The sequence below is a fragment of the Mus caroli genome, unplaced genomic scaffold (assembly GCF_978045245.1).
Source record: "Mus caroli unplaced genomic scaffold, Mus_caroli_1 scaffold_11, whole genome shotgun sequence".
Taxonomy (NCBI): Eukaryota; Metazoa; Chordata; class Mammalia; order Rodentia; family Muridae; genus Mus; species Mus caroli.
This window is the reverse complement of record NW_028227266.1, coordinates 19,564,336-19,586,629: the sequence shown is the minus strand read 5'-3', so window position 1 is coordinate 19,586,629 and position 22,294 is coordinate 19,564,336. Positions and strand designations below refer to the sequence as shown.

Here is a 22,294-nt window from a genome sequence, read left to right as displayed (position 1 = left end):
ACATCTTCTGGATATATGCCCAGGAGAGGTATTGCTGGATCCTCCGGTAGTACTATGTCCAATTTTCTGAGGAACCGCCAGACTGATTTCCAGAGTGGTTGTACAAGCTTGCAATCCCACCAACAATGGAGGAGTGTTCCTCTTTCTCCACATCCTCGCCAGCATCTGCTGTCACCTGAATTTTTGATCTTAGCCATTCTGACTGGTGTGAGGTGGAATGTCAGGGTTGTTTTGATTTGCATTTCCCTGATGATTAAGGATGTTGAACATTTTTTCAGGTGTTTCTCTGCCATTCGGTATTCCTCAGGTGAGAATTCTTTGTTCAGTTCTGAGCCCCATTTTTTAATGGGGTTATTTGACTTTCTGGAGTCCACCTTCTTGAGTTCTTTATATATATTGGATATTAGTCCCTTATCTGATTTAGGATAGGTGAAGATCCTTTCCCAATCTGTTGGTGGTTTTTTTGTCTTATTGATGGTGTCTTTAGCCTTGCAGAAGCTTTGCAGTTTCATGAGGTCCCACTTGTCAATTCTCGATCTTACAGCACAAGCCATTACTGTTCTATTCAGGAATTTTTCCCCTGTGCCCATATCTTCAAGGCTTTTCCCCACTTTCTCTTCTATAAGTTTCAGTGTCTCTGGTTTTATGTGAAGTTCCTTGATCCACTTAGACTTGACCTTAGTACAAGGAGATAGGAATGGATCGATTTGCATTCTTCTACATGTTAACAACCAGTTGTGCCAGCACCATTTGTTGAAAATGCTGTCTTTCTTCCACTGGATGTTTTTAGCTCCCTTGTCGAAGATCAAGTGACCGTAGGTGTGTGGGTTCATTTCTGGGTCTTCAATTCTATTCCATTGGTCTATTTGTCTGTCACTATACCAGTACCATGCAGTTTTTATCACAATTGCTCTGTAGTAAAGCCTTAGGTCCGGCATGGTGATTCCACCAGAGGTTCTTTTATCCTTGAGAAGAGTTTTTGCTATCCTAGGCTTTTTGTTATTCCAGATGAATTTGCAGATTGCACTTTGTAATTCGTTGAAGAATTGATTTGGAATTTTGATGGGGATTGCATTGAATCTGTAGATTGCTTTTGGCAAGATAGCCATTTTTACAATGTTGATCCTGCCAATCCATGAGCATGGGAGATCTTTCCATCTTCTGAGATCTTCTATAATTTCTTTCTTCAGAGACTTGAAGTTTTTATCATACAGATCTTTCACTTCCTTAGTTAGAGTCACGCCAAGATATTTAATATTATTTGTGACTATTGAGAAGGGTGTTGTTTCCCTAATTTCTTTCTCAGCCTGTTTATTCTTTGTGTAGAGAAAGGCCATTGATTTGTTTGAGTTAATTTTATATCCAGCTACTTCACCGAAGCTGTTTATCAGGCTTAGGAGTTCTCTGGTGGAATTTTTAGGGTCACTTATATATACTATCATATCATCTGCAAAGAGTGATATTTTGACTTCACCTTTTCCAATTTGTATCCCTTTGTTCTCCTTTTGTTGTCGAATTGCTCTGGCTAGGACTTCAAGTACAATGTTGAATAGGTATGGAGAAAGTGGACAGCCTTGTCTAGTCCCTGATTTTAGAGGGATTGCTTCAAGCTTCTCACCATTTACTTTGATGTTGGCTACTGGTTTGCTGTAGATTGCTTTTATCATGTTTAGGTATGGGCCTTGAATTCCTGATCTTTCCAAGACTTTTATCATGAATGGGTGTTGGATCTTGTCAAATGCTTTTTCCGCATCTAACGAGATGATCATGTGGTTTTTGTCTTTGAGTTTGTTTATATACTGGATTACGTTGATGGATTTCCGTATATTGAACCATCCCTGCATCCCTGGGATGAAACCTACTTGGTCAGGATGGATGATTGTTTTGATGTGTTCTTGGATTCGGTTAGCAAGAACTTTATTGAGGATTTTTGTCATGCACGCTTTGTTTTCCTTGCTCTTCCTCCCCAGCTCCCTTCCCACCCACCCTGGTCCCCCCTCCCCATTCCCACCCCACACACACCCCCTCCCCACTTCCCACCCCACACACACCCCTCCCCACTTCCCACCCCACACACACCTCTCCCCATTCCCTACCCTACACGCCCCCATCCCCCACTCCCCATCCCCCTGGTACTACTTTCAAGTCCCGGTTAATCTATTACTGTCCACCTCCCTCCTTCCCTAAAACCTCTTTCCCATATCTCATGGGCAACTTTGTAGCTAAGTAATTCTGACAGAAAAAAAGAGGACAAAAGATACTGCAAAGTCTGGACTTGTGATCAGGAAAGCAGAAACATCAAAAGCCCTAGCCTCAATACAGAACAAACAATTCTCCCACAAAAGTAAAAGAGCCAATCCCGATTTCTCAGTTCGAGGCCAGCCTGGTATACAGTGAGTTTCAGGACAGCCAGGGCTATACAGAGAAGTCTCGGGGGGATGGGGGGGAGTAAAAAAGGGACCTAGCAAGATGGCTGCAAAAAAAAAAAAAAAGAAGAAGAAGAAGAAGAAGCCCTTGGGGGCAAGCCTAGGGACCTGATTCAATCTCCTGGCCCCACATCTTGGAAAGAAAGAACCAAATTCTACAAGTTGTCCTCTGACCTACACACATACACTATGGCACACAACACCTATACAATAAATGAATCTTAAAAAAAAAAATACAACAGGCCACTGACATGACTCAGAGGGTAAAGGTACTTGCTACTAAGCCCAACAACCTTGAATGGAACCAACTCCCCCAACAGACTGTCTCTGATCAACAGTCTGTCTCTGATCTCCAGGCATGTGGACATGCCACACACACTTGGGCCGAAACATGTGTCCATACACAGACAAAAATGCATACATTCATAAACATAACATTGCCTGACTTGACTATACATGTCTGTAATCCTAAATTAGAGGCTGAGGCAGGAGGATTATAGTTTTACCCAATCAGAGCTAGAGAGTCAAGTCTTATCTCAAAAGAAAGACAAGACAAGAAAAAGAAGAGAAGAGAAGAGAGGAGAGGAGAGGAGAGGAGGGGAGGGGAGGGGAGGGGAGGGGAGGGGAGGGGAGGGGAGAGGGGAGGGGAGGGGAGAGGGGAGGGGAGGGGAGAGGGGAGAGGGGAGAGGGGAGAGGGGAGAGGGGAGAGGGGAGAGGGGAGAGGGGAGAGGGGAGAGGAGGGGAGGGGAGGGGAGGGGAGGGGAGGGGAGAGGGGAGGGGAGGGGAGGGGAGAGGGGAGGGGAGGGGAGAGGAGAGGAGAGGAGGGGAGAGGAGAGGAGAGGAGAGGAGAGGAGAGGAGAGGAGAGGAGAGGAGAGGAGAGGAGAGGAGAGGAGAGGAGAGGAGAGGAGAGGAGAGGAGAGGAGAGGAGAGGAGAGAAGAGAAGAGAAGAGAAGAGAAGAGAAGAGAAGAGAAGAGAAGAGAAGAGAAGAGAAGAGAAGAGAAGGAGGGAAGGAGAGGGAGAACACTCAATTCTAAATTAAAACCACTTGCAGTCTATATTTACAATGGTAAGTTCTGTGTCTTAAGGGACTGGGGGCTGGGGAGGTGTAAACGTGCATTAACAAGAAGCTGGCCAAAAGATTCCTAAACACACTAAAGCTTGAGGCGAAAGCCCATACATGCTCCTATCTGAATATAATTAACTTTAAAGTAGTTAACTATCAATATCAAAATGAAGGTGAATTAGGTCTTAAAAGCCCATTCTCTTAGCCAATTACATCCTGTAACTGACTACAGATAGACTTAATGAGGCCTCAAGAAAAGGAACCAGGAGTTTTATGCTTTTCCCTTTCCTAAATTTCCCTGGTGACTATCATTTAATCCAATCTATCAAACTTGAAAGCATGCATACACACATCACAGGACATAATGCTATAAATCTTACCAACTGCCCCATGGCTTGTGCACTTTTACCAGTATAAATTAACCTCATAATGGATAAAGTATGAGGTTTTTTACTTAGATGGAAACAGTTAAATAGATCAGTGTGTTCGAGAACTATCAGAATTGAATCAATACCTTTATGATATTCACCTCACATGTTAAGGAAATGCACTTGTCGCCTCCCAGGAGGATCTCTCCTAGAGGTACTACAAACTAAATCACTCTCAGGCATGAATGTGCATGAACATGCACACACGCACCCATGCACTCGGAGAGTAAACAATGGTGGATTCAGATCTGTGTGCTGTGCTGCGCCCTCCCGTACCCCTGCTTGGCAGGAGGTAAGAGCACCGCCTGAGTTTGAGTAAATCACAAAGACACTTTTCTTAATTTCTCAAACAAAAGATATTTATTTTCAGAGCCAACACCACAATTCATCCTCTCTGGGCAAGAGCCAAAGGAGCTATAGAAAAACACAACATAGTGACCTGCCGCATCCATCAGCCACTGCTTCCTCACACAGTTGCTGTTTTCAGGATGGACAACCATTCAACAGAAGACTGCCGCTTACGAAGGGGAAAATGCCTGTCTGACTGGACACAACACTGACATGAAGGCACAATCTCTATGGCCACCGCCCAAGAGATTTATATTTTCTTCCCAACTTGGGGGGCATCAGGTGGCCAAAAACATCACCAGAATAATATGATGTGTAAAGTTCTAGACGTTGCCATCATGAAGACAACAAATGTTAGAGCCAGCTTAGCAGTGACGGGCAAACTCAGGCTGGCTCCCAGCACCCAGCTCCAGGAGCCCACAACCCTGTAAGTCCAGTTCCAGGGGAGCCTCATACCTTCCTCTGCCCTCAATGGCATCTCCACACAGGTGATACATATAAGGCCACAAAGGCACACACATGCACACAAATTAACAATAAATCTTTTAAAGATACAATATGATAACTAGCTAAAGATATTTTAAACCAACCCTATTTCTGTTCCCAGAACAAATTTCTAATCATTTTCCCATTCTCTATACCAACAATAATTTTTGTAAATAACAGAGTAGAAAATGCTTTCTCGCAAATTAACTCAGGAAAATCTGTAGGAATTTCCAGCAGAAGTACACACTACGTTCATGGGGTGGCTACCATGCCTCGCCTACAATGAACTGCTCCTTTGTAAAGACCATGAACAGTCATTGCAATAGTTACAGCTTTTCCCAGACACCTTCAAATACCATGTGCATTCCTTGTTATTATAAAGTCACCCAACACATGCAACCTATGGCTTTTTCACTCAGTGTTGCACTTGATTGTCTGTCTGACCATTGCTGAGGCACATAACTTTTTGTTTTGTTTTGTTTGCTTTTCTGAAACAAGTTCTCACTTTGTAGCCCTGGCTGTAACTCACTATGTAGATGAGGTTGGTCTCAAGCTCACTGATATCCACCTGCCTCTGCCTCCTGAGTGCTGAGACTAAAGACATGGGCCACCACAGTCAGCCATTTTATTTTCCTTATATCCATATACATCAGATATATCACTATATATCATATATATATATATATATCAGTATGTATCATATATATCAACATATGTCATCATATAGTCATTGTATCATGTTAATATTGAGCATTTTCTATTAGTTGTGAGTTGAAAGACATTTACTCTTTATAACAAAGTGCTCAACACTGGCAGTGTCATCTGCTAAGGATGCTGACCGTCCAGCAGTGGTGAGAGCTGCCTCCTCCGGACTTCTTGGAATCAGTGCATGGCATAGCCTTCCAAATACTTTACATACATCACTGTGATGATCTAAGCCAACCCAGTCAAATTTTACCAAAGAAGCCAGTAATTTCTTCAACTGTAATATTCAAGGTCTTCCAGAAAAATAATTAATCAGCAACAAACACAATAATCATGATTCCAAAGGTCACACACAGACTCACTTGTAACTTTCCACTTGTCTGCAAGAAGAGACAGTTATGAAGGAATCCGTGCGGGGACTGTAAGCAAGAGGGCCAGGCAGAAGAGAACCAGGGAGAAACCTGCCAAACGCATAGCTTTCCTGCTCAAACACCATCAGCATCCCATCCATAGACTGGATACAAATTAAATCCCGACCTAAGGAAAAATTAGAAGAAATTAGATACCTTATTATTTATAAATTTGATGTTTAATAATCACTATTCTGCACAAACATCTCACAGTTAGCTTTTACTCTACAAGACAATCTCAAGGTAGTTTCAGTTTTGGTTTACAAGCCAGTGGAAATACCAGGTTGGTAATATAAATACACGTACGCATGTCCCAAGTTTTATGTTCATAAGAGATTCATAGTTTCCTTGTATATTCAAATCATATTTACCAGGAGTTTATACTTTTAATAACATTTCTCTGTATACATTATACACCAAAATCTCCAATTTCAAAATAATCCCTAAGAACAATCATGATTCTAAGATACTGCTTTCCCCAAACTCCAACACACAACAAAACCGTTCTCCAGGGAACTCCTCACTGTCGTGGAGCTCTCCCCTGTTCTCATTGACTTAGACATCAAACCCAGCACAGAGGGAACCAGGGACACCAGTCAACAGTGCAACACATGCCCAGCATGCAGCAAGCTCCAAATGTAAACCTCAACACAGCACACTAGAACACACACATAAATGCATATGCACTCATGCATGCACACACATACACAAATGCACTCATGCATGCTCACACAAATGTACACACACATAAATGCATATGTACTCATGCATGCACACACACACTAATGTACACGCATATAAATGCGTATGTACTCATGCATGTACACATACACAAATGTGCTCATACATGCTCAAACACATAAATGCATATGCACTCATGCATGTACACATACACAAATGCACACACATATAAATGCATGTGCACTCACGCATGGTCTCTCTTACACACACACAAATGCATATGCAGTTATTCATGCTCATGTACACAAAAACGCGTACACACAAATAAATTGATGTCAGATGACCTTACTGGGAGATGGTGCTGAAATATTTGTGGATGACAGGGTATACGGGATGCAACTTTAAACACTGCAAATCAGCCCATTGCAAATGCTTGGCTGCCAAAGTTTCAGAACCAATGCCCTAGCACGATAGGCTAAGGAAACAGGACTTGAAGAGAACCTGAACCCCAAGGAAAGGTAGCACAGTTCACAGCACTTTGGCCGCTGTGAACACAGTGTAAAGGTTTCATCCTGAAACTCCAGCAACATCAAGGCAAATACTAAAACTGTGCAGTCCAAGACATAATCTAGGGCTCAGTGCACTCCACCAGTCAGTTCTGTAGCTGGGACAGCAGTCTCCCAGTCTGCCGGGCAGCATGTCCACCTCAGTACCTTCTATGACAATCATGTAGGACAACTAGACCAGCAATAGAAGCTCCGCACCTCCTCACCACCTGCCTAACGCTGCACAGCTCGCAGTTTCCCCACACAGCTCACCACGACATCCACAGCCCCACCTTTGCATCCGGTGGCTTCTCTCCCTTGCACTTTTCTTGCCTGCTCCAGTGAAACCATGCGCTTTCTTTTAATGTGTGGGGAGAATGACTTCATTCTGAATTTAAAAATAGTCCTCAGCTTTATGCAAACTACTTAGCGATGTCCATCACAGTTCAGGGATAGGTATAGTTTACAGCGGAGGAGGAAAAAGAATCCCTCAAATAAGCGGGAAGTAAGGATGGGGTGAGATCGTCAGTCAGAGGTTAAGATGGAAGACACTATCTGAAGTCTCATCTGGAGGCAAGGAATTCCCATAAATGATGGGGCCATGTGGAGTTGAGCCCGACTCTGAATCAGAGCGTGTCTTCCCATAAGGGCTGTTTCCCTGCAATCACCCTCTGTCAGTGATCTCTCAGAAGCCCATCCAGACTTACACCTTAAACAAATTATCCATTAAAATGGTCTTGTTTTGTGTCTCTTTGTCAACCCTAAACTCAATAGCAGAAGCCCTGCTACTCATCAGTATAAACTACGAACTGCCTGGCGCAGGAGATCCAGGAAGAAACATCTTTTGAGGTGGAATAAGCTAAGCAAAGGAATTTATTCATCTGCACTTCGGATTAGCTGGGATTTTGTTCTAAGTATTTCATACACTTCATCTGAAGTATGTAAAAAATGCTTTAGTTATTATAACCTTGGCTAATAATATTCAGAAAAATGTAGAGATCAAACCAAAACATAATTCAAAAACAAATAAATAAATCTTTCAAATCACTGCTTTGGAAACCACTTAAGGAAACATACCAAAAGCTTCTTACAGATAATGAGAACAGAAAGAAAGGACCATAAAAGCTGCGAGAGTGTTCTAGGTCTGATAGCACAGAGCCACCAGGAAATGACAGGATTCCAGGATGATTTCAGTGACATACTGATGGACAACACTGAAGAGTCCTTGCCACATGGTTAGCACTGTATTAGAAGCTCTTGTGTACTTGCTTATAAGGCTTGGAAGAATATTAGCAGAATAATAACAATATTAAATAATACTGTCATTTATTACATATTTATTAGAATCCCAGACCTGTGCTAAAAAACTATCATGTTAGCTATAATAGTCAACAACTCTAAAAATTATGCAATGTTCCCACTTTACACATTAAAATACTAAAACTCATAGGCCCTAATTAATTCATGTAACATCAGAGAATTAGAAAGTGACAGAGCAGAACTCAGGTTGGAGCCCATCTGGGTCCATAGACCTCCACTGACTCCTGCAGAGGAAAGAATTGTATGCACTCTGAAAGCGAGAGCTTGTTGGCATGCAGAGTGTAAGCGACGTGGACTGAATTAAACACTGCAGAAGATCAGAACATCATCACAGTGAACTCGCTCAGAAAGGCTTCGAGATCAAGGGGGGCTGCATCACCACCGAAAGGATGAGCAGAAACATCAGGGGAGGCAAATGGAGAGGGAATGTCTGGGAGAGAAGATGAATCCCTCAGAAGACACAGAGGCAGGGACGCTTGACTTACAGACACACTTGATGTACAGTACAACAGGCCAAGACTCAACCAAGACAGCACAAATGAAAAACACGGGCTGAAATACATGGTAACATTTTAATGAAGTCGCCCAAAATTATACCTATAACTTTTAGCTAGAAATTATTAAGAAAGTTGAAGGTTTCAGCATGGTTTATAGACAATCATCCCATTAGTCTCAAACAGAAGAAATTATGTAATTTAAATATTTGTAAGACCCACGAAGGGATGAGAAAGGGTCTATCAAGTAGCACAGGGAAAATGGTGCCTGAGAGGACAGAGAGGAAACTAGAACGTTCCACCATGGAGGCCGCATGAAATGAATCCGATTAAACAGTGGGTCTCATTTCCTGATGTTAAAATACACAAAGTGCTAACACGATACATAAAACAGCAGCCAACTACATGTTGAACTGACCACTAGATTAATGGTTTAATAAATTAAAGTCTGCTCACTAAAACCGTGTGTAGGAGTTTGTATGTATGGCCATTCCCAGAAATTCTTTCTACCAAGCATAGCCCAAAGAATTTTTCCATCACTTGCTACTATGGCAACAAGGCAACAAGAGATGCCATTTCTGCCATCTCTCTGCTGTCCTCTCTCCCTGTGGAATCCACATGGCACAGGAAGAGGAGTGGTACACTACACGTGAAGAAAGACCACCATTACTCAGAGTAGTCTCTGGATCTCTCCATGCTCATATTTCTTCTGCACACTGACCGAAAATACAAGTGAAGAAATGTGATCGTGACCTGTAGCCAGGCATATATTGTCGTTCGGCGTACAACTGTCAAAAGTACTTGGTCTTGCTCCAAGTCGGAGAAACATGAAAAACAGCTGCATAGGTAGTCAGAAAGGCAGACGGGATGCATCAAGAGATTGATATACAGGAACAAAAGAGTCCACAAGTCTGTGGAACTTCCGTTCTTTTTACACAGGGAAAAGGGTTGTGCTGTTGTTACAAAAAAAATCTGAAATACTAACTCATTAATCTTTAAGCAAGCCTAAGTCGAGAATGATGAAATGAGTCTGCTCTGAGTAAAGACATACAAATGTTCAGAGCAGGATTCCAAGCACACAGCCGGTACCTGGACTCCAAACGTCCTCCAGGCTGCACACTTGCCATTAAGCATCCTTCTGTGATTTTCATTCCTACCACTGTACAATAAAACCACTGCCATCTCTTGGAGATGCACAAACCTTGGGCTTTTCTAAACTGTAAACTCTTGGTAACTAGTTGAAGACAAGGAAAGTTAAACTCTTTCTAATTCCTGTGGAGGTGTGAATGAGAAAGCCCCCATAGGCTCCTGTGCCTGAACACTCAGTCCTCAGTTGGAGGAAGTGTGACACTGGGGGTGAGTTTTGAGGTTTCAACATACTCTGGCCATTTTGAGATCTCAAACATTTCTCTCTCTCTCTCTCTCTCTCTCTCTCTCTCTCTCTCTCTCTCTCTCTCTCTCTCTTCCCCCCTCCCTCCTTCCCTCTCTCTGCCAGCTTGTGAATCAGGATGTAAGGTCTCAGCTGTTCCCACCTCACGCCTTTGCTCCGCCATCTTTGCTCCTCTACAACAGTAGGCCAACACTTTCTCTTCCAAGTGGCCTTGATCATGGCTTTATATCACAGCCAGAAAAGCAACTAAGATGCAGCCACTCTTTCACTTTTTTCTTTGAACAAATACTTTGTGATGAATAATAGTCCATTATATACTAAGATTCCAAGCTTAAAATCTTAGTTATAAATAAAGGAATAAATAAATATTCAAACCCTTAGCAAACAGAAGAATAAGCAAGCAGAAAACACGTGTTTGACTAAATCACTAACATTTGTAGGTAAGTTTCAGAGAAATAACACAGGCTTTCAATGAGGACTCAAGTGTTGCCTCAAAAATAACTTTGTGAGACTAATTCCAAATTCAAGAAAAAGCATTGGGTCTGCACACCAACTCGTCCTATGAGCTTGACTTTTGACATTTTAATGTGTCTCGTCTAAATGAAAATAGCTTCAAAAGAACATGACTGTGCTTTACCAAGTTATTTAACATAGTCTTTCCCCCTTTTTTTTTCTCTCTCTCTTCTTGCAGAGCACTGAACCTTTCCCCTTAATTATAAACAAAATAATAGATAATTTAAAAAAATCACAGGAATCCATTAAGTTAGCATTGCATGTGATGATTCATTAAGAGTTCGGGTTGGATCTGAAGAGAAGGTCCCGAATGTCTTATCACAGCTGTATCCACAGAAGAACGGGAGAACTGTTTCCTCAGGTGCAATGAGCATTGATTATGGTTTCATAGTTCTCCGTCAGCAACTTTCACAAACATTCACTGTCTAACTGGTGTATGCTGGGAAACACACAGTGCAGTTTATATGAAACCTAATTAAATACTTCAACAATCTAAGAACAAGACATATTAAAATAAAAGGCTTTGGGATCCTGACCAGTGGCTGCAGGAGGCGGGGAAAGCTTCAGAAGGAAGATCACACGTGGGTCTTGTGAGTTTAGTTTGCCAGGCAATCAGAGAAGCAAAAGCAGAAGGAACGGCGCATACAAAGCCTCAGACTACAAACGAGAGGTGTTGGAGGGTGTCAGGAGGGAGAGGGTGGACAGCAGAAGACACTGTTAATGAAGAAGGCTTGTTCATTAGAGCTAAGGTTAAAGCAACATCCCCAGGACAGCCCCATCCACACTTACATCAGTCTCCTCATCGGGAAAGTAGGAGCATGAAGTAGACATTTCCCGATGCTGCTATGGGGATGAGACATAAGGAATTAATACCCACTTTATCACACCTGACAAACATCCGATAATCTGCCATCACTACCATATTACTACACAGGCACAGCTGTGTGACGCTCTGTGTGGAAATCAAACAGTGAAAAAGAAATTTGAAGAGAATTTTTTTTGCTTTGGGGAAAATGTATCAGGAGAAAAAGCACACACATACATACATACATACATACATACACACATTCACATGCACATACATACACACACACATACATAGTACAGCATACATAGTACAGCATACATACATATATACACACATACATACATACACATTCATGATTTCATAAACACAGGAACAGACACACACATTTAGAAACTCATCCTCTTTGTCAAAGGAAAGGGTTCTTTTTAAGATTTTTTTAAAGGCTTATTTATTTATTTATTTAATGTATCTGAGTACACTGTAGCTGTCTTCAGACACACCAGAAGAGGACATCAGATCCCATTCCAGATGATTATGAGCCACCATGTGGGTGCTGGGAATTGAACTCTGGACCTCTGGAAGAGCAGTCAGTGCTCTTAACCACTGAGCCATCTCTCCAGCGCTTTTTAAGATTTTTAGCTATGGAAAACCCTCCAGCACTTGAGTGTCTGTGAACCACAGCCTGTTCAAGATGATTGCCTGCCTCAGTGAGATTTATTTTCCCTAAGACAGCAATGTCCTTAAGTTGATAACTAACGAAATCACATAGAGGGTATTCTGTAGGGCTGGAGAGATGTCTCTGCAGTGAGGGCACTTCCTGGGCAGTCTCAAGAGGCAAGGGATGGATTCCAGCATCACGTAAGACACTGAGCATCCACCACACACCTGCAACCCAGTTCTGCAGGAGGGGCAGAGACAGAAGATCTCTAGGACTCACCACCTTAGGGTGTCAAAGACAACTTGAGTGCCAAATTCAGAGAGAGACCCTGCCTCAAAGAACTAGGTGGGGAATGAGAGAAGGAGGCACATAACCTGCTCTTCTGGCTTCATAAACATATACAGGTGCATTAACGTGTAAACACGCACACACAATTAAATAACTAAGCAATCCTCTTTTAAGTATTCCCTGTGCCAAAATCCTATCTGGGAACAGAGAATAAGCTGTCGCTAACTGTGGCTTCACTGCCCAAACACACACACTTATTCACTATGTTCTCATTTTATATTCCTTTGCCCTGCCCTCACAATCTCTCTCTCTCTCTCTCTCTCTCTCTCTCTCTCTCTCTCTCTCTCTCTCTCTCTCTCTCTCTCATTCTAATAATATATGAGAAACAAGATGGATGCCATCACACAATAAAATCCATGTGTTCAAAATTCCTCATCTGAAAGATAAACTCTTAGAGATGGAATGGAACACGGCTGCATCTGTTCATTCAAAAAGCCAGCTAGTTTCAAACCCAGATAAACTACTCAGGGTAATAGGCATAAGAGCTCTTATTCTCTGACTTTCTTCCCTCTCTGACCCCCTTCTCCTCTCCCCCCCCCCCCCGTGTTCCTGGCTGGCCTCTTCTCTCCCCTCCCCTCCCCTCCCCTCCCTTCCCCTCTCCCCTCTCCCCTCTCTCTTCCTCTCTCTCTTTGTCCTCTCTGTCTCTACTCCCTTATCCTCTCTCCTTCCTATGTCTTAAATAAACTCTATTCTATACTAAAAAATAATAATAATAGTCATAAGAAATTCAGAGATCACTTATGAAAACACAAAATTGTTTATGTTCTCATTTTGTGAACCTATTCTGCATACACAATATTAGTCCCTTAAAAATTAAATCTAAGTAGGAAGAGGGAACTTATAGAGCCCACCTCCAGCAGGAAGACAAATCTAGTGAGGGATGGGGTTGCCATCCCACAGTCACAACTCTGACCCATAATTGTTCCTGTCTGAAAGAATTACAGGGATGGAAATGGAGAGGAGCCTGAGGAAAAGAAGGTCCAGTGACAGGCCCAAAGTGGGATCCAGCTCAAGGGGAGGTCCCAACCTGACACTATTACTGAGGCTATGGAGTGCTCACAAAAAGGGATCTATCGTGACTGCCCTCCAGAAGACCCAACAAGCAGCTGAAAGAATCAGATGCAGATAGTTGTACCCAACCAATGGACAGAAGCAGCTGAGCCCTGTTGTTGAATTAGAGAAGGCTGAAAGAAGCTGAAGAGAAGGGCGATCCTGTAGGAGAACCAGCAGTTTCAATTAACCGGGACTCCCAAGATCTCTCAGATAGGAACACCAATCAGGCAGCTGATATGAGGTCCCCAACACACATACCGTAGAGGAGTGCCGAGTCTGTGTTCATTCAGAGATGATACACCTAACCCTCAAGAGACTGGAGGCCCCAGTGAGTTTAGAGGTCAGGTGGGGTGGGGATGGGGGCATCCATGTGGAGACAGGTGGGTGGGAGGAGGTGTGGGATGTGGAACAGTCGGAGGGTGGGAGGGGATGAACAAAATATGGAGTGTAAAAAAAATTAATAAATAAATAAAAAGTAAAGAATTTAGCTTTTAAGAAGCAAAAAGAAAAATTAAATCTAAAAGTAACTGTTTGCCTTTTATGTCCCACTTGTTCTCGTTATCATATCAAAAGGAATAAGAAAAACTCATAGCTTAAACTCACTATGTGCTAACTATGATCAAACAACTAAAGTGGGGGCTTGGGGACAGTTTGGAAATGCTGAGCTGAGGTTCAATTTGATATGAATACCTACGATTTGAAATGGCAAGGCAAACGGAATTGGATGATACTCCATGGACTGCCAACGTCTGTCACAGGGCTCAGAGTACCGATGAACCACTGTTTAATATATCACATCTTGCTTTTCCTTAAAGAAAGCAGTTAAATGCTCTATCTTTAACAGAGGTCACAAGCACAGACCTGCCACAACAATCAAGCCGCCCAAGCAGCTAATTTATCAGCAGTATCCTACCAGCCCCAGACGCAAGGGCAGATCGGTCCAAAGAGCCTCCCGGGGTGTCGGGGTGTCGGTGAGCATCAAGGCAGCCATGGCGGCTCATCACACTCAGGGGAAGCCCCGGAAGGGAAGGGATTTTATTCACTAAGCCAAGGACAAAGGGAAAACTGTTTTCAAATCCTGTTCAGGCTTAGATGAGTAGATACTTCTGTTCTCTACTTCACGATAGGCCTCAGGAAATCAAAGGGTGAGGCGAGGGCGCCCTCTGCTGTCCAGCACAGAATCGCGTGTTACCAGGCAACAACTGACTTGGGTTGTTTGCCTTGGACTTTTTTGAGACCATCTCTCTTCTGTCCACTATATCTAGCCAGAATTTTACTTTTTAAAAATGTTCCTTACCCATTCCCATATTTCCTAGGATTTTACTATTCTCTATCAGAGACTCCCCTCATTTTGATGCCTTAAATCACCGCAATGTGGGCTGTGGTGATAAATTAGTATGTAGAGGTTGCCGCTGTGTAAGCACAACAGTCTGAGCTCAATCCCCAGGGCTGGGTGGCCGGCACAGGGATGCGGCTGGGTGGCCGGCACAGGGATGCGGCTGGGTGGCCGGCACAGGGATGCGGCTGGGTGGCAGGCACAGGGATGCGGCTGGGTGGCAGGCACAGGGATGCGGCTGGGTGGCCGGCACAGGGATGCGGCTGGGTGGCCGGCACAGGGATGCGGCTGGGTGGCCGGCACAGGGATGCGGCTGGGTGGCAGGCACAGGGATGCGGCTGGGTGGCCGGCACAGGGATGCGGCTGGGTGGCAGGCACAGGGATGCGGCTGGGTGGCCGGCACAGGGATGCGGCTGGGTGGCCGGCACAGGGATGCGGCTGGGTGGCAGGCACAGGGATGCGGCTGGGTGGCCGGCACAGGGATGCGGCTGGGTGGCAGGCACAGGGATGCGGCTGGGTGGCAGGCACAGGGATGCGGCTGGGTGGCCGGCACAGGGATGCGGCTGGGTGGCCGGCACAGGGATGCGGCTGGGTGGCCAGCACAGGGATGCCTGGGGCTCACTGGTTGGCCAGCCTCAGCTACTTGGAGATTCCAGGCAAATGAAAGGCTCTGAGAAACATAAAGATGGACAGTAACAGAGAAATGATGCCAAGGTTGCTCCAGGGGCACATACGTAACTCTGCACATGAGAACACACGCACACACTCACACTCACACTCACTCACGCACACGGACATGCACATGAATGTTGTATCATGTATGAATGTAAAGCTATGCAGGGCCACTTACATGTGTCAAATGAATCTTTCTTAGTAAGTGGGCCACTGTTTGGAACTGCTCTGTGCTCTCCATTTAACTGAGATCACACAAAGAGGAAAGTAAGCGAAGAAAGCAGAAGTGAAGTGGATTTGAGGAGAACAAGGATGGCAGTCAACGATGTCTCATCTCACATACTCCGGTGAAATTACCGGAATCAAAGATTTTACCATAATCTCCACGAAAGTAGTGCCAGCCCACTTGTCATTGGCTCAGCAGAGCAGCTCCTCTGTAAGGGAAGAAGGTCAAGAACCATTGTCCTCCTGTGGTGGGAAGTGAGGCTCAGGGAAGCTCTGTGGTCTGCTGAGGGACACACAGCAGCAGAACAGCAGGCTCACGGCTCATGGCTCAAGGCTGTCTTCCAGTCTCCACACTGTCTCTCCAGCTGCACAGATCCACACAGCAGGCAGCTAATGAGATCTCTTTAATTCCATATTTAAGGTAGCCTACCATCACAACTGCATGTCATGTACTTATGACATCAGATTTAAGTATAAAATATTAAGTATTTTATTGAACAGATAAAGCCTGATATAGTTGCTCATCAACAATTAAATTATAAAAAAGGAAAGAAATATCAAGTAACACCTACTCTCTGTGTTGAATAAAATATTTGTTAAAAGCAGAATTTAAAGTATATCAATATGCTGCCAAGAAACAAAGGAAATAAAATTCAGAAGCCAAAACCGAAGTGAAAGTGGAATCCACAAAGGTACACCGAGCCCTCGGGACATTTTCCTAAGCCAGATAATCTAAACATAAGCTTTAGTTTTCATGCTCTCAAATGACACACAGAAAAGGGGAGGATGGGGCGGAGCTGCCCAGGACAGAGCCACCCCCCACCCCCACGCTCCAGAAAAACCTAAGACCACAAAGAACTTGACCTCTAATATGAACAGACTTCAGAAGTAGCATTACCTCAGCCAGGGGGAAAGAAAAGAAAATGCACATATCACAACTTGGAGCCAGATGAAGAGGGGAAAAAAAATCTCTCTTAAGAATTCATAAAATTTTTCTGTAATGTAATTCATTAATGTAAATTTACTGACTTAAACCATTCTATCAGATAGCCAAAAAAAAAAAAAAAAAATCTGTGAATTTAGAATAAAATGGTCCAGGCCTAGAAATACAACCAAGCACATAACCAAAGAAAGCTCAAAGATTAAAGGACCACACCAATCACTCACAGGAATAAAGTTCTGAAAATACGACCTCAGTCAAAACCACAGTATACAGGGACCTGAGAGAGACACGAGCGGGAGACAGCAATAGTGGGATTAGACTCACAAAGACTTCACATACTGAAAATGACAGAACATAAGAATATGACATTCCTAAGCTTAAGGAAATTAAGGTAGGCATTAAAAATATGGCCAAGGGCAAGCTGAGCAAGCCCAGAGGTACAGGTGCCACAACAGAAACCAACTCCAAATGTGTCCACCACGTTTCCCTCTTAGATTACGACCTTAAAATGGGCATGCCGAGGAACATACCCTCTAATGAGCATGCTCAGGACTGTGCCCAATCTAAAGCACTCCTATGAATATGTATAAGCTCCCAAATAAAATCTCGGAATTTCCTTTGCTCACAAGAAGCATTGCTTCCAAAATAAATCGCATCTCTCCTCTCCTACTGGCTCTTTTAAAATATATACAAATGTATTATGTCTGACTAACATACAATAAGAGATTCTTATAAGTGGCTAGGCAGATTTTTATCAGAATGTATGGGAACAACTGCTGGAATAGAGTTAACCAAGTGAGCACAAGTCCAAGAGCAGTGTTAGAGGGAATACAGGGCTAGCTAGACATAGTGGCACCTGAGTGTGATCGCAGCCCTTGTGAGGCAGAGGGAAGATAGCCTCCAGTTCAAGGCTAGCCTAGGCTACAGAGACACACTGTCACACAGAATTTGTCATGCTAAATGCCAGTGATGTAGGAAAAAGAAAAGTAAATCTAAATAAATTGTGCAAAATGCATCTCAGAAATAGAGAGGAGACGCTGTGAAGTTAAACTCCCAGCAGGGCGAGCTGGCTTGCGTGCACACAGCTGGGCTAGGACAGAGCCACTGGGGGAGCTTCAATGACACAGGGAACCCCAAACAAATAAAAGTCACTAATAAATATAAATAAATAAATGACAAATAATCACTGAGCATTGTTTAGAATTATTGGACATCAGAACCTTAAAATCCATTTTTAAGCCCAATAAATCCCAGTTAGACAAGTAGAAATAAATCTATTAGATGCCCCAAAAGAAATTATGGAATACCAAACATGTACACAGAATCTCAAAACAGCAATAGGAAAGGCAGATCATCTAACAGAATTTTTTTAAAAGAGCTCATCTAAAAACTTGATTGCTTCAATGAATTGAAAAATAACTGTCAACATAACACTGCATGCCCAGCCTTGCACATGCTTACACATGGATACACACACTCCCTAAGCCCAGCCTTGCACATGCTTACACATGGATACACACACTCCCTAAGCCCAGCCTTGCACATGCTTACACATGGATACACACACTCCCTAAGCCCAGCCTTGCACATGCTTACACATGGTGCACACACTCCCTAAGCCCAGCCTTGCACATGCTTACACATGGTGCACACACTCCCTAAGCCCAGCCTTGCACATGCTTACACATGGATACACACACTCCCTAAGCCCAGCCTTGCACATGCTTACACATGGTGCACACACTCCCTAAGCCCAGCCTTGCACATGCTTACACATGGTGCACACACTCCCTAAGCCCAGCCTTGCACATGCTTACACATGGTGCACACACTCCCTAAGCCCAGCCTTGCACATGCTTACACATGGTGCACACACTCCCTAAGCCCAGCCTTGCACATGCTTACACATGGTGCACACACTCCCTAAGAGGCAAGATCAAGACAGACATTTAACTTTTCGTAAAAGCAGGACCTGCTCACAATAGCTACCTAAGCCACGATGTTCCAAAGCCCAGAACCCGCCCTGGCCCCAGCTCTACAATACAGACTCTCCAGCATAAGAATGGACATTGGACTTTGTTAATTGATATTTCTGTAACTAATGAGATAACAATGTGGCTTCTGAATTATGTGGCAGACGTGTGTGTGTGTGTGTGTGTGTGTGTGTGTGTGTGTGTGGTGTTGGTTTCGGTTTGGTTTTTTGGGGTTTTTCAAGACAGGGTTTTTCTGTGTAGCCCTGGCTGTCCTGGAACTCACTCTGTAGACCAGGCTGGCCTCAAACTCAGAAATCCACCTGCCTCCCGCCTCCCATGTGCTGGGATTAAAGGCATGCGCCACCGCTGCCCGGCCAGGCTTGTTTTAAGTAAATGCCTGAATGGATATGGAGAACTGGGAACACTCAGTACTGTCAGGAGGACAAAGTGATACAATCATTATGGAAGTCAGCATGGAGGACCCTCCAAATTAAAAAAAAAAAAGTCTATCACGTGATCCAGCTGCACCCAAAGGACTCCACAGCCCACCACAGCGATCGCTGTTGCTGCATACCTGTTGCTGCTCTGTTCACAACAGCCAGGAGATGGAAACAAGCACATGTCCATCAGGTGATGAATGGGTAATAAACGTGTAGCATATGTATACAATGAAATATCACTAGATGTTAGAACACAGTCCAAGACTAGAGTCATGGGAGGAGAACTCAAGAGCGCTTATGAGAAAAGCTCCAGGGGCTAGAGGGATGGCTCAGCAGTTAAGAGCACAAACTGCTCTTCCGAAGGTCCTGAGTTCAAATCCCAGCAACCACATGGTGGCTCACAACCATTTGTAATGAGATCTGATGCCCTCTTCTGGTGTGTATGAAGGCAGCTGCAGTATACTAGGATAAAATAAAAAAATAAATCTTGAAAGAGAGAGAGAGAGAGAGAAACTCAAAAAAAAAACAACCAAGACAAGAGTCTTGTGGTCTCAGTTTCTTTAAAAACACAAAATCATTCTTGGACTGCGTTTTCACACTCCTCCCAGGTGTAGCAGATAGGAGTGTGTTTACTTCAGCTGTTGTTATGCATGTGCCTCTATGAAAAAGCATGGTTTTGCCATGGGTGGCTTGTCCTCGTGATTGTACATTCTACTCATGCGACTCTTCCTAACCCAGAGTATAAATTGCCTGAGGTTCTGAACAAAGTTGGCTATTGCATGAGACTTTAGTCTGCCCCTTTTATGGGCTCCATTCTCCCAGGTCCCACCATCTCCAGAGCAGTAAACAGTTCAGCCTTTAAGAAAATTAAGTTCAGAGAGGAATTGATGGAGCTGGAAATAATAATTCTGAGTGAGGTAACCCAAGTCCAGAAGGACAAACAGCACATGTTCTCTCATGTGGATGCTAGCTTGGAATCTTCAGACGCCTGTCTTTAAATCAGAGTACCCAGAGAAGTCAGGAAAATGGCGATGGGCATTAGGGGTGACTTCTTAAAGAAAGACTGTAAAACAATGGTAACATAAAGGGTGAACGGGGAAATGGAGCAAGAAGGGTTGAGTGGGGCGGGGACAGCAGGAGAGGGTACAGAGGTGACTGTGGGAGGGATAAACAACACCAGAGATCTTTGAAAACGCCATATGAAAGTCTACTACTATAAAAGCTTCCTACAATAAATACATGTGTATATGTGATGTTAAAATAAGTACTCTGGCCCAGGGAACGACCTCTCACCTGGACACCACAGGCTAGCTTCACTGTCGGGTCTGAGTTAGCTCTGCTGACCTTTGTCAGTGGGGTCCTATATATTCATAACTGCTACAGACTATCGCCATCGCTCTTAGTTACCTGCCCCACCACGTCTATGATGGATAGACCGTATGGCCGAAGGTAGCATACATACACTTGAGTCAGAGGACATGAATGAAGCAAGCTGCTACAGACCTGGAAACTTCATCCCTACCCTAGCTTTCATGGTGCTGGAAGGGGCTGTGGATGCTCCTGGAAGAAAAGCAGTCATCACTCTCACCCAGCACACTATAACAACAAGACATACCCCATGGTACAACAGCAGAGTGAATGGAATGGCAGAAACCAACCAGCTTCTGCTTGGATTAAAGGCCGGCTCAGCAAGATGAAGCTTGTACTTGGCCTCGTTAACTTAGTCAAGAACCCATGGCTACGTAGACTGTACATCCTCGGGAAGAATCTACTATTATGATTCTATTAAATGGACATATTATAAAACTGAATTCATGAGGCTTGGCTGGGCACGCCTTTACTCACAGCACTCAAGAGGCAGAGGGAGGTGGACCTCCATGAGTTCAAGGCCAACCTGGTCTACAGAGTGAGTTCCAGGGTAGCCAAAGCTATCTATAGAGACTTTTAGTCAAAAAACAAGTTAGACTTAATTTAAAAACTGACTTATCATTATACACATAGATCACTGAATCTCTGAGTGCTCCCACCATGGTGGCCATGGACTGACCCTCTAAAACTTCTGCTGCGTGCACATACAACCTGGTGCTTTCCATACTGCAAGAAGTTAGCAGGGACCAGTCGAGGAAGAGGCAACATTCCCACATACAGCTAGGCTGTAAAGAGAGATAATGCCCCTAACCTTGCAGCTGGGATACCCTCACCAACCTTTGCTACTGCCCCAGCCCAAGGACCATGAGTACCAAGGAGATGAAGTCATGGGAGACAGGAAGAGGGAAGACTCCAGGGACCCCACAAAAGAGCCAACCCAGACAGCACTTAGTGGTCTACCAGCTCTGGAGAGCCCATCCTGTCCTGAAGACTCTCTGAGCCTGCACTCCTTCCTCTGCTCAAAAGTATCACCTTTGGAAAGGATCCAAACCACTGCACATCTGGCCCTAGGCTCCAGGACCCCAGAACAGTATCTCAGTATGCCTGTAGTTTAAACAGTTTCCTTTTTCTTATATGAATGTTCATAATAATTTTATTTGTAGCAGCCTAAAATAAGAACTATCCAAAGATGCCCATCAACAGTAAAATGAACAAAAATCTTGTGATACATTCATGTGACAGAATGCTATATGACAAAATAATTACACATGAAGCAACATGGTAAAATCATTTTAAAATTATGAGTGCAATAAGTCAGACATCTAATAATCTATGCTATATATTACATTTACCCAAAGGGCCGGTAAAACCAATTTACAAATGCATATAAATGAAGCAGGGATCTTGACAAATGTTTTAGGATTTAGGGTGTAAATTGGGCGCACATGTGTGTTCAGTTGATAGACACATGAACAAATAGAACACATGAAAATTATTTACTGATAAAAAATGCATCATCAATGTACGTTAAGCAATCATTTATGAATATTTACATTCATCTTGCTATGGAAATGATGCTATTTGAATGCTATCAGGAGCTGTGTTAGACAGCTCATCTTTGGGAGCAACATACGTGGTCTAATTCTCTCATGTGGAAGT

At 43.7% G+C, this 22,294-nt stretch overlaps 1 protein-coding gene across 5 annotated transcripts in view; it reads right to left on the bottom strand.

Moving 5' to 3' along the window:
* The window catches only part of Bbs9 (Bardet-Biedl syndrome 9), a 434,796-nt gene that overhangs the window by 312,185 nt on the left and 100,317 nt on the right, over window positions 1-22,294 (bottom strand). For all 5 annotated transcript variants that reach the window (XM_021173327.3, XM_029481549.2, XM_029481548.2 and 2 more), the window contains one exon: window positions 5,821-5,995. In XM_021173327.3, the coding sequence (XP_021028986.1) occupies window positions 5,821-5,995 (175 nt within the window). The remainder of the gene's footprint in view (window positions 1-5,820; window positions 5,996-22,294) is intronic.